Source organism: Mesoplodon bidens, assembly GCF_964165515.1.
Source record: "Mesoplodon bidens genome assembly, chromosome: 20".
NCBI classification, from domain to species: Eukaryota; Metazoa; Chordata; class Mammalia; order Artiodactyla; family Ziphiidae; genus Mesoplodon; species Mesoplodon bidens.
Genome location: NC_138181.1, coordinates 17,729,900 through 17,741,953, shown reverse-complemented (window position 1 = coordinate 17,741,953; position 12,054 = coordinate 17,729,900). Strand labels below are relative to the sequence as shown.

Genomic DNA, 12,054 nt, shown 5'->3' with positions numbered 1-12,054 from the left:
AGAGTAGAGTTGGGCATTCAGAGCCAACCCGAGGGAAGAAGGTGGAGAGGAATGTGGCATTCCCAGCGGAAAGAACTACCACAACAAGCAATCGTGATTTTTAAAGAAGTTAATTCAGAGAAGTGGCAAGTTTGTTTGTTTTCTCTATCAGATAATGGTGCGAAGATTTGGCTTTTATTAGAAAGTGATCCTTTGGGACTTGTGCTCTGGCCAGTCGGCTCCCTTTATTCTAACACACATCGATCCATTCACAGGTTTCCAGACTCCCTGATGCATCCATTTGGTACTCTAATTTTTCCAGCCTGCTTTGTAAAGGAAAAGAATGGGTTGATAATTTCCATTTTTGAGACTTTGTCCCATAGAAGTGGACACTCTTAGAGCAAAAAGATTATTTAATTCTACCACCTTATTATACAGCGGTTAATACTAAGTCCCAGAAAGTTAAATGACCTGTGTCACGTCAGGTCATTACTTTGTGCCAGAAGCAGGATGAGGGACAGCTTTCCTAACTAACGTTCTAGTGCTGTGTCTGTTTTATTATGCTGTTCACATGCAGTTTTAAATTTGTATTTTTAGGTTGAATGATCTAGAGATACTAGAATGAAGATTTATGATTGGTAAGGGATATGTGCATGTAGAATTGTGCACTCCTTAAAATCAGTGCCCAAATCCCTATATCCGCTATGGCAGCTTTCTCATCCTTAGCAGTTTTACTTCGTCAGTGGGTTAACCTGGAAAATTAAGTTAACTAGAACATATAAGTAATTATAATGGAAGATGCCTCGCTCAGAGTAAGAAATTGTTAGACATGTGTGGGTTTTTTTTTTTTTTAGGCATTTGTTGTTGAAAATCCTTATTCTGTTTTTTCAGAAATGTTACTTGGGTAAATTTGGATTTCTCGTTGAAAAGCGAATATGATTTCTTTAAAACAAAATGATCTGTGTCGAAGAGCAGAAATATTTCGTTTTGTGTATGGTGATTGCCGTGGAAACATGACAGTGTAAATTTATTCACACAATACACAGTATTCACAATGATTATTGATCATGAGGGGAAGGGACAGTTACCCCTGCTGATGAGAAGAACATCTCATTTCTTCATATCAGCAAATGTGTTCATTCACTTCAGGTTGTTTTCTGCTTATGAAAGGGAAGGCTAGAGGAATAATTTTTAGTGTCCAGATTGCTAATAAGTACTAGTTAGGCAGCTTAATATCTTTGGTGTTATTAGTTTGCAAACAGTAGATTCTCCTACTATAAAGGTAAGCCCCCAGCAGGTGTAGAATGCCATTACAAATATTCTGGGAAAACTGACTCGATACTGAGTCAGGGCTTTTGCTTTTATGTTAAGGAAGGCAGGCTAAGTTAAAGGATCAGCTGTTAACTCATAAAAATAAGGTTAATATTACTGAGCCAGGCTCTGTCCTGTCCTGGTTACTCAATCTTCACGACATCCCCAAGAGATAGGAAGTATTATTATACTTGTATAGCAGCTGAGGAAATAGAAACACAGGTAAGTTAAGTAACTGACTTGCCCAAAATCCAAAAGCTAGTAAGTACTGGAGCTGTGACTTGAACCCAGGTGGTCTAGCTGCACTAACTACAATCAGTATATATGTATATGTATGTATATTGGTGTCTGTGTGTCTGTGTGTATATATATCCCTGGTGTAGTGGTCTGGAGGACTGTGTCCTAGTCTTACCTCTATGACCTTAGGCTACCTCTTAACATCTTTGAGCCTCTGATTGTTTGTATCTGAGTAAAAATGACGAGATAGATCAGTGAGCTCCAATGTTCCTTCCAGATCTGAAATTCTGTGATGTTTGATTTTAAACATTCTACACAAATCAAACCAAAGTCAGTTAGTATAGGTCGTAGAGGTTGTTGTGGAAAAAGGTGCCACGTTGTACATGGGTGTTTCTGTTTCTCTGAATCTTGTTCTAGTACAATTTTTGTAAATATAATCACCATGATACTAAAGCTTTATTACTTAGCTATTTTAATACAAAATTCAATTTTTATTTTTAGAATGCATGTTACAGACCCTGTTAACTAAACCTATAAGAAGCCTGTGGTTTTTTTTTTTGTTTGTTTGTTTGTTTTTTTCTTTTTGTGGTACGTGGGCCTCTCACTGTTGTGGCCTCTCCCGTTGCGGAGCACAGGCTCCGGACGCGCAGGCTCAGTGGCCATGGCTCATGGGCCCAGCCGCTCTGCGGCATGTGGGATCTTCCCGAACCGGGGCACAAACCCGCGTTCCCTGCATCGGCAGGTGAACTCTCAACCGCTGCGCCACCAGGGAAGCCCAAGTCTGTGTTTTAAAAAAGCTCAGTGTATCTAGGCACTGATGTGTCTCTGATGGGAACTTTCCTAATCTAATCTAATTTCAGCCTAGATTTCTTTATGTGAGGGATCAGTCTTTTTAGGTTATTTCACTTGTATTCACATTTTTAACATTCCAAAATCATAAACTTGTAACAATAAAGTTTTCATCAGTTGAACAAAACCAATACATTTGTAATATAGTGAGGCTTATAGTGCCTGAGTTATGTCTGCTGGAACTCATTCTGTATATTCTTTTCATTTTGTTCCCTGGATTTGAATATGCACTGATTGTTAAACCATCATTAGAGTATAGATGAAATATAAAAATGTTGAGTGACAGGATGTGCCTATTTCTAAAATTTCAAATTGTATTTAATACTGAAAATTTTAGAATACAGGAACTTCTTGACATACTCAAGGAGTGAATGTTTTTGAAACATGAATATAATCTAAAATACAGTATTTGTTATGAAACTCATGATCAGTCTAGAGAATTTAAACAGAAAGGTATTTATTACTGGGTGTTAAGTGGCTTAGAGTATTGTTGATAAGATTATACTGCAAAATAATCTGCCATGGAAGCAGTTGCCTCTTCTGTGGTTAAGAAGTTATCTGTCAGTGCCTGACCCCAAACTGTGCTGAATAGGGAGCTATAACAATCAGGAAGGTTCTACTTCTGCTTGATCTGGGAGCTGCCTTCTATAATCTGTATCAACAAAATGAATGTCTCCTGTTACTTAGGAAGCTAGAAGCTGTATGCTAGGTTCTTTGCTAACACTTTCTCATAAAAAGCAAACCCCTCCACAGTCATGCATACCTGCAAACATAGCAAAGTAGACCCCTTTGCCTCACTTCCTGCATGTAGATGTCATGCAAAAATGCCTTTGTTTAGTGAACTTAAATTACATCCAGAAGCCTAGTTGAAACAAAGTTTGAGAAATAGTGTTTGTAACTTACCAGATTCTGTGGTAGAAGTCACAGTGGAGGAAAGGCAGAATGACCCTCGAATTACAATCTGCTGTATTCACTGCAAATACATTAGATAGAAGCAATTCTCCAGAGAGCCCTGTGTTCATATAGTACCATACACATTTAAAAGTAGTATTTAGATGTGTAGGATGGATGAAGGAGGTAATCAGGGACTTCCCTGGTGACACAGTGGTTAAGAATCTGCCTGCCAGGGGCTTCCCTTGTGGCGCAGTGGTTGAGAGTCCGCCTGCCAATGCAGGGAACACGGGTTCGTGCCCCAGTCCGGGAAGATCCCACAGGCCGCAGAGCGGCTGGGCCCGTGAGCCATGGCCGCTGAGCCTGCACGTCCGGAGCCTGTGCTCCGCAAGGGGAGAGGCCACAACAGTGAGAGGCCCGTGTACTGCAAAAAAAAAAAAAAAAAAAGAATCTGCCTGCCAATGCAGGGGACATGGGTTCGAGCCCTGATCTGGGAAGATCCCACATGCCACAGAGCAGCTAAGCCTGTGCGCCACAACTACCGAGCCTACGCTCTAGAGACCACGAGCCACAACTACTGAGCCCACGTGCCACAGCTACTGAAGCCCATGCGCCTAGAACCCGTGCTCCACAACAAGAGAAGCCACCTAGAGCCTGTGCTCGGCAACAAGAGAAGCCACCGCAATGAGAAGCCCACGCACTGCAACGAAGAGCAGCCCCCGCTCACCGCAACTAGTGAAAGCCTGTGGGCAGCAACGAAAAACCAATGCATCCAAAAATAAATAAATAAATAAAAATTTTAAAAGGGGTAATCAGAGGGCAAAGTGAATAGAAAAAGTTCTCTGTGGAGAGTGAAGGTGGGGATAGTCATTTCCATTAGAGGAGAAGAGAATTGCATATGATGGGCTAGCTTCCCCAATATTTCTAGACCTTGACGGCTGTGAAGAGTCTCCGATCGGAATCCTCTGGTCACTTAGGGAAAAATATCTCAAAAGCATCAGCTGTCTAGCATGCACCTGTTTTTTCTGATGTATCTCAGTGAAGCAGCTAAATCAGAAATGATTAAGTAAACTTTGCTGAAACAGCACGGACAAAAAGCACAGTAATGACAACAATGCAGTGGAAACCTGAGTCTTGGCACTGCACTCACTGATTAGCAGCTATGGGTCACACTGCCTTTAACACCCATGCTTCAAGTCTTGAGCTGTAGATTTATGATCACGATTTTCAAACAATAATGTGAGTATGTTAATAAAAGGTCTAAATAGCAAAGGTTAAATATTCCAAATATATCCAAACCTATGCATTGGGAAATGCATGTGATTTATATATGAAATTTCCTGCCGTTATTTAAAACAGAAAAGGAACACTATTTTGAGTGTATTTATTTGTGACTTAAGTAATCAGAGCAAGCAGGAGGGGTATAAAAATTCCGTAGGTTTTTAAGGCTGAAATTTAGTGTTAAAGCCAAAGAATCGGGCTTCCCTGGTGGCGCAGTGGTTGAGAGTCCGCCTGCCGACGCAGGGGACACGAGTTCGTGCCCCGGTCCGGGAAGATCCCACATGCCGCGGAGCGGCTGGGCCCGTGAGCCATGGCCGCTGAGCCTGTGCGTCTGGAGCCTGTGCTCCGCAATGGGAGAGGCCACAACAGTGAGAGGTCCGCGTACCGCAAAAAAAAAAAAAAAAAAAAAAAAAAAGCCAAAGAATCAATAGACGGTTTCGTGTTTTACATCTCCTGTTTAATTAAATAAACATTTTAAGGAATTGATTTTATGCCTAATTTCAGAATTCCCAGCGTCTTGAAGATAAATATCGCAGTCACAGTTTCTTTGGCACTGGCAAGGATCACACAGAGAATTGGTGGAAGGTTTTTTCCCATCAGCTCATAACTGAGGGATTCTTGGTAGAAGTTCCTGGGCAAAGCAAATTTGTAAAGATTTGCACCCTTACAGAAAAGGTAAACAATGTAGAAGTCTGCCTGTTTGATTGAATTTTCTCACTGTGCATTAAAATATTCTTCTTGTGTTCAATAGGGTAGAAATTGGCTAGCTGAAGCCAAAACAGAATCTCCTCAAAGCCTTATCCTTCAACCTAATGAAGAATTGTGTCCAAGGAAGTTTTTTCTACCAAGGTTCATTTTTCAGTTTTTTTTTTTAACTTCTGGGTTTTCTGTTATTTAAATGATTCATTTTGTGCCAGTTTACAGGTACCACACAAAGTAAAATGAGTAAAGATAATCATTTTTGCATACCTCTTTTAGTCAGTTTGGGTGTGGGAGTCAGTAGGGAGAATGATAAATCATAGAACACTGTCCTGGTGAATAGGAAGTAGATGACTGTAGTACTTAGAAAGCTGCTCTCCTCTTGATTAAAGAAGTGTATAGCGCAGGGAACTATATTCAGTATCTTGTAATAAACTATACTGGAAAAAGGAAAAAAAAGACTATAGATATATACATACATATATGTATAACTAAGTAACTTTGCTGTACACTTGAAACTAATACAATATTGCAAATCAACTATGCTTCAATTAAAATAAAAAATAAATAAATAAAATAAAGAAGCAGCATTGAGGTAAATGTTGAAGAATCTATATACCATATTTCCTTCTTATGTATAGAGGACAGGAAGGGAATACACGTGTTGCTTACTTTTTAGTACCTTTACATGTTATCGATCATCTTTCAATTTTTTTTTAAAATTGAAATATAATTGACATTTAACATTGTGTAAGTTTGAAGTGTACAAGTATTGGTTTGATACATTTATATATTGCATTGTGATTATGGCAATAGCGTTAGATAATACTTTATCACATCACTTGAATAGCACTTCTTTTTTGTGTAGAGAACAATTAAGATCTAGTCTCTGAGCAACTTTGAAATTTATAATACAGTATTATTGACTATAACCATTATGTTGTACTTTAGATGATCAGTTTTACTTTTAAACTTAAAAAACTTTAAAGAGTTTTAAATCTAGACTTTGAAGAGCTTAAGCTCTTTGGAGGGGAAAACTCAATTTAAAAAAGCATCAGTTCTAAAAGAGTAATATAACCGTATCTGCCTTTCTAAGAGTGGAGGTGTGATGATTCATGTATTAGAAAATTACATTTTAACATTTGAGATAATTTAATTTTATTATTTTTCAGTTCTAAAGCTGTATCTTCCAGCACTGAGCAACATTCCTCTAATCAAGTACCAATTGAATTAACTTCAGAGGTTTGTTTTTATTAAAGAGATGGTTCTTATTATTTCATTCTTTATTGATGCAACTCCTGTTTAAAATTTTTCTGTTTTATTTCCACTCAAAGAGGAAAATGCCATATATAACAAGATATAAAGTGTGGAAAGAGAAATGATATGAACAGAATAAAATATGCAATATATGATTTCTGGGGTTAATAGAACAGAAGTATCTGAGAAAGTAATATTTATTTTTTTTCTTTTAAGCCTATTTTATAACTCATTTGGCTTGGATATTATAACACTTTTTATAATATCTTTTTTTGGATATCATAATACTTTTAATTGATGGAAAAATAAGCCTGATTCCTAGATGTTATCATTATACTTACATAGACACATACACATACACACCTTTTCTTGCTTTGTTTTGGATCTTAGGTAACTATTACAGATTAAATACTTATCCACAGGCTGACTTCCACTAATGAGGATACTAGGGTGATGGGGTGATGGACAAATGTGCTGAATTAAATTTTCTGGTGAACTTTTTCTGCTTTATTAAAGTATACATAATGTAATTGAATCATTTTTGTGACTTTGGCTCTTGCTATGTCTCTAAGAATTCTTTTGATCTTATATTCTCTATAGATTTGGGAGGAATGGGATATTACATTGCATTTCTAACTGCCTTTAGAGCCCTAGAAGTTGATAATTCATGAGCTTATTTTCAGATGATTTATTTGATGAGTTGGTTAGTAAAAGGAAAAATTATTGTAATATTTTGTATCTTATTTTCTTCATTTTTAAAAGTTTTTTGAAACTTCTCTCTTTTTTCTTTGAATGGACCTTTATATGTTTAAAAGCAGTCCAGCGTGTATAAGATGTATTCTTACAAAGCACATGATAAAATTTCTTCTGGGAGGAACATTCCTGAAAAAAGGTACAGAATTCACATCTTTATTTTCTATACTCACTTCATTTGCACTTTTTCTCATTCTTTCCTAGAGAGAGAGGTCTGTCAGATGTTGGGCTATTTCACTGGCAGAAGGAAGTGAAAACATAAGCCTCTAATATTATAATTATTAAAGCAGACTTATAAAATGATAGTTTTAATATTAATTTAATAGCTAACACTTCTGGGCATTATTATTTGCCAGATTCTGTGCTAAATGCTAAGCATTTTATAAGTAATATCTCATTTAATTCTTACAGTAACCTATGAGTTAGCTACTATTATTTATTCCCATTTTACAGTTGAAGAGACTAAAGGTTAAGAAGTTAACTAACTTGTTAGGAGCATCCATCTAATAACAGAGCTGACTTTCAGATCTATATTTGTCAACCTCTAGCATCTAAACACTATTATTATATTATATTTGTATGAAATATGTATATACTCTGACTCCATTTAAAAAAAAAGATCTTATGGCAACATAAAATGGTAGATATTGGGGTTGGTAGAGAATAAAGGTATTGCACCTATTGTGCTCTCAAGCTTAATGACTTTCTGACTTAATAAAAGTGTAGAGAGGGCTTCCCTGGTGGCGCAGTGGTTGGGAGTCCGCCTGCCGATGCAGGGGAGACGGGTTCGTGCCCCGGTCTGGGAAGATCCCACATGCCGCGGAGCGGCTGGGCCCGTGAGCCATGGCCGCTGGGCCTGTGCGTCCGGAGCCTGTGCTCCGCAACGGGAGAGGCCACAACAGTGAGAGGCCCACATACCACACACACAAAAAAAAGTGTAGAGAATGTACAGAATTACAGAAGGTCTGAAAATGGAGAATTTAAAGAACTTGTTAGGGGACTTCCGGGTAAGATGGCGGAAGAGTAAGATGCGGAGATCACCTTCCTCCCCACGGATACACCAGAAATACAGCTACACGTGGAACAACTCCTACAGAACACCTATTGAACGCTGGCAGAAGACCCCAGACCTCCCAAAAGGCAAGAAACCCCCCACATACCTGGGTAGGGCAAAGCGGAGAGATCCCCACACAGAGGATCGGTGCCGAGCGGCACTCACCAGCCCGAGAGGCTTGTCTGCTCGCCCGCCGGGGCGCGCAGCGCTGGAAGCTGAGGCTCGGGCTTCGGTCAGAGCGCAGGGAGAGGACTGGGGCTGGCGGCGAGAACTCAGCCGGAAGGGGGCTAATGTGCCACAGCTAGCCGGGAGGGAGTCCGGGAAAACTCTGGAGCTGCCGAAGAGGCAAGAGACTTTTTCTTCCCTCTTGGTTTCCTGGTGCGCGAGGAGAGGGGATTAAGAGCGCTGCTTAAAGGGGCTCCACAGACGGGTGCGAGTCGCGACTGAAAGCGCGGAGCCCAGTGACGGGCGTGGGACGCTGGGGCCGCTGCTGCCGCCGCCAAGAAGCCTGTGTGCAAGCGCAGGTCACTGCCCACACCGCCCTTCCGGGAGCCTGTGCAGCCCGCCACTGCCGGGGTCCCGGGATCCAGGGGCGGCTTCCCTGGGAGAACGCACGGAGCGCCTCGGGCTGGTGCAACGTCACGCCGACCTCTGCCGCTGCAGGCTCGCCCCGCACTCCGTGCCCCTCCCCCCCGCCCGGCCTGAGTGAGCCAGAGTCCCCGAAGAGGCTGCTCCTTTAACCCTGTCCTGTCTGAGCGAAGAACAGACGCCCTCCGGCGACCTACACGCAGAGGCGGGGCCAAATCCAAAGCTGAGACCCAGGAGCTGTGAGAACAAAGAAGAGAAAGGGAAACCTCTCCCAGCAGCCTCAGAAGCAGCGGATTAAAGCTCCACAATCAACTTGATGGACCCTGCATCTGTGGAATACATGAATAGACAACAAATCATCCCAAATTGAGGAGCCAGGAGTCAGTGCTGTCCCTCTGAGGTGGGAGAGCCAACTTCAGGACACTGGTCCACAAGAGACCTCCCAGCTCCACATAATATCAAACGGCAAAAATCTTCCAGAGATCTCCATCTCAACACCAGCACCCAGCTTCACTCAACGACCAGCAAGCTACAGTGCTGGACACCCTAAGCCAAACAACTAGCAAGACAGGAACACAACGCCACCCATTAGCAGAGAGGTGGCCTAAAATCATAAAAAGTCCGCAGACACCCCAAAACACATCACCAGACGTGGACCTGCCCACCAGAAAAACAAGATCCAGCCTCATCCACCAGAACACAGGCACTAGTCCCCTCCACCAGGAAGCTTACACAACCCACTAAACCAACCTTAGCCACTGGGGACAGACACCAAAAACAACGGGAACTACGAACTTGCAGCCTGCAAAAAGGAGACCCCAAACACAGTAACATAAGCAAAATGAGAAGACAGAAAAACACACAGCAGGAGAAGGAGCAAGATAAAAACCCACCAGATCTAACAAATGAAGAGGTAATAGGCAGTCTACCTGAAAAAGAATTCAGAATAATGATGGTAAAGATGATCCAAGATTCTATTTCCCAGATCCAAAATCTTGGAAGTAGAATAGACAAAATGCAAGAAACAGTTAACAAGGACCTAGAAGAACTAAAGATGAATCAAGCATCGATTAAAAACACAATACATGAAATAAAAAATACTCTAGATGGGATCAATAGCAGAATAACTGAGGCAGAAGAACGGATAAGTGAGGTGGAAGATAAAATAGTGGAAATAACTGCTGCAGAGCAAAATAAAGAAAAAAGAATGAAAAGAACAGAGGACAGTCTCAGAGACCTCTGGGACAACATTAAACGCACCAACATTCGAATTATAGGGGTTCCAGAAGAAGAAGAGAAAAAGAAAGGGACTGAGAAAATACTTGAAGAGATTATAGTTGAAAACTTCCCTAATATGGGAAAGGAAATAGTTAATCAAGTCCAGGAGGCACAGAGAGTCCCATACAGAATAAATCCAAGGAGAGATATGCCAAGACACATATTAATCAAACTGTCAAAAATTAAACACAAAGAAATCATATTAAAAGCAGCAAGGCAAAAACAACAAATAACACACAAGGGAATCCCCATCAGGATAACAGCTGATCTCTCAGCAGAAACTCTACAAGCCAGAAGGGAGTGGCAGGACATAATTAAAGTGATGAAGGAGAAAAACCTGCAACCAAGATTACTCTACCCAGCAAGGATCTCATTCAGATTTGATGGAGAAATTAAAACGTTTACAGACAAGCAAAAGCTGAGAGAGTTCAGCACCACCAAACCAGCTTTACAACAAATGCTAAAGGAACTTCTCTAGGCAAGAAACACAACAGAAGTAAAAGACCTACAATAACGAACCCAAAACAATTAAGAAAATGGGAACAGGAACATACATATCGATAATTACCTTAAATGTAAATGGACTAAATGCTCCCACCAAAAGATACAGATTGGCTGAATGGATACAAAAACAAGACCCATATATATGCTGTCTACAAGAGACCCACTTCAGACCTAGAGACACATACAGACTGAAAGTAAGGGGATGGAAAAAGATATTCCATGCAAATGGAAACCAAAAGAAAGCTGGAGTAGCAATTCTCATATCAGACAAAATAGACTTTAAAAGAAAGACTGCTAGAAGAGGCAAAGAAGGACACTACATAATGATCAAGGGATCGATCCAAGAAGAAGATATAACAATTGTAAATATTTATGCACCAAACATAGGAGCACCTCAATACATAAGGCAAATACTAACAGCCATAAAAGGGGAAATCGACAGTAACACACTCATAGTAGGGGACTTTAACACCCCACTTTCACCAATGGACAGATCATCCAAAATGAAAATAAATAAGGAAACACAAGCTTTAAATGATACATTAAACAAGGTGGACTTAATTGATATTTATAGGACATTCCATCCAAAAACAACAGAATACACATTTTTCTCAAGTGCTCATGGAACATTCTCCAGGATAGATCATATCTTGGGTCACAAATCAAGCCTTGGTAAATTTAAGAAAATTGAAATTGTATCAAGTATCTTTTCCGACCACAATGCTATGAGACTAGATATCAATTACAGGAAAAGAGCTGTAAAAAATACAAACACATGGAGGCTAAACAATACACTACTTAATAACGAAGTGATCACTGAAGAAATCAAAGAGGAAATGAAAAAATACCTAGAAACAAATGACAATGGAGACACAACGACCCAAAACCTATGGGATGCAGCAAAAGCAGTTCTAAGAGGGAAGTTTATAGCAATACAATCCCACCTTAAGAAACAGAAAACATCTCGAATAAACAACCTAACCTTGCACCTAAAGCAATTAGAGAAAGAAGAACAAAAACATCCCAAAGTTAGCAGAAGGAAAGAAATCATAAAAATCAGATCAGAAATAAATGAAAAAGAAATGAAGGAAACGATAGCAAAGATCAATAAAACTAAAAGCTGGTTCTTTGAGAAGATAAACAAAATTGATAAACCATTAGCCAGACTCATCAAGAAAAAAAGGGAGAAGACTCAAATCAATAGAATTAGAAATGAAAAAAGAGAAGTAACAACTGACACTGCAGAAATACAAAAGATCATGAGAGATTACTATAAGCAACTCTATGCCAATAAAATGGACAACCTGGAAGAAATGGACAAATTCTTAGAAATGCACAACCTGCCAAGACTGACTCAGGAAGAAATAGAAAAT

The 12,054-nt window shown here is 40.0% G+C and overlaps 1 protein-coding gene across 5 annotated transcripts in view; it reads left to right on the top strand.

Annotated features, from left to right (window-relative positions):
* The window catches only part of WRN (WRN RecQ like helicase), a 135,027-nt gene that overhangs the window by 98,170 nt on the left and 24,803 nt on the right, over positions 1-12,054 (top strand). For 4 of the 5 annotated variants that reach the window (XM_081221208.1, XM_081221207.1, XM_081221209.1 and 1 more), the window contains 4 exons: positions 5,053-5,223; positions 5,300-5,397; positions 6,420-6,489; positions 7,320-7,396. In XM_081221208.1, coding sequence (XP_081077334.1) covers positions 5,053-5,223; positions 5,300-5,397; positions 6,420-6,489; positions 7,320-7,396 — 416 coding nt within the window. The remainder of the gene's footprint in view (positions 1-5,052; positions 5,224-5,299; positions 5,398-6,419; positions 6,490-7,319; positions 7,397-12,054) is intronic. The other variant, XM_081221210.1, reaches the window with a different exon arrangement.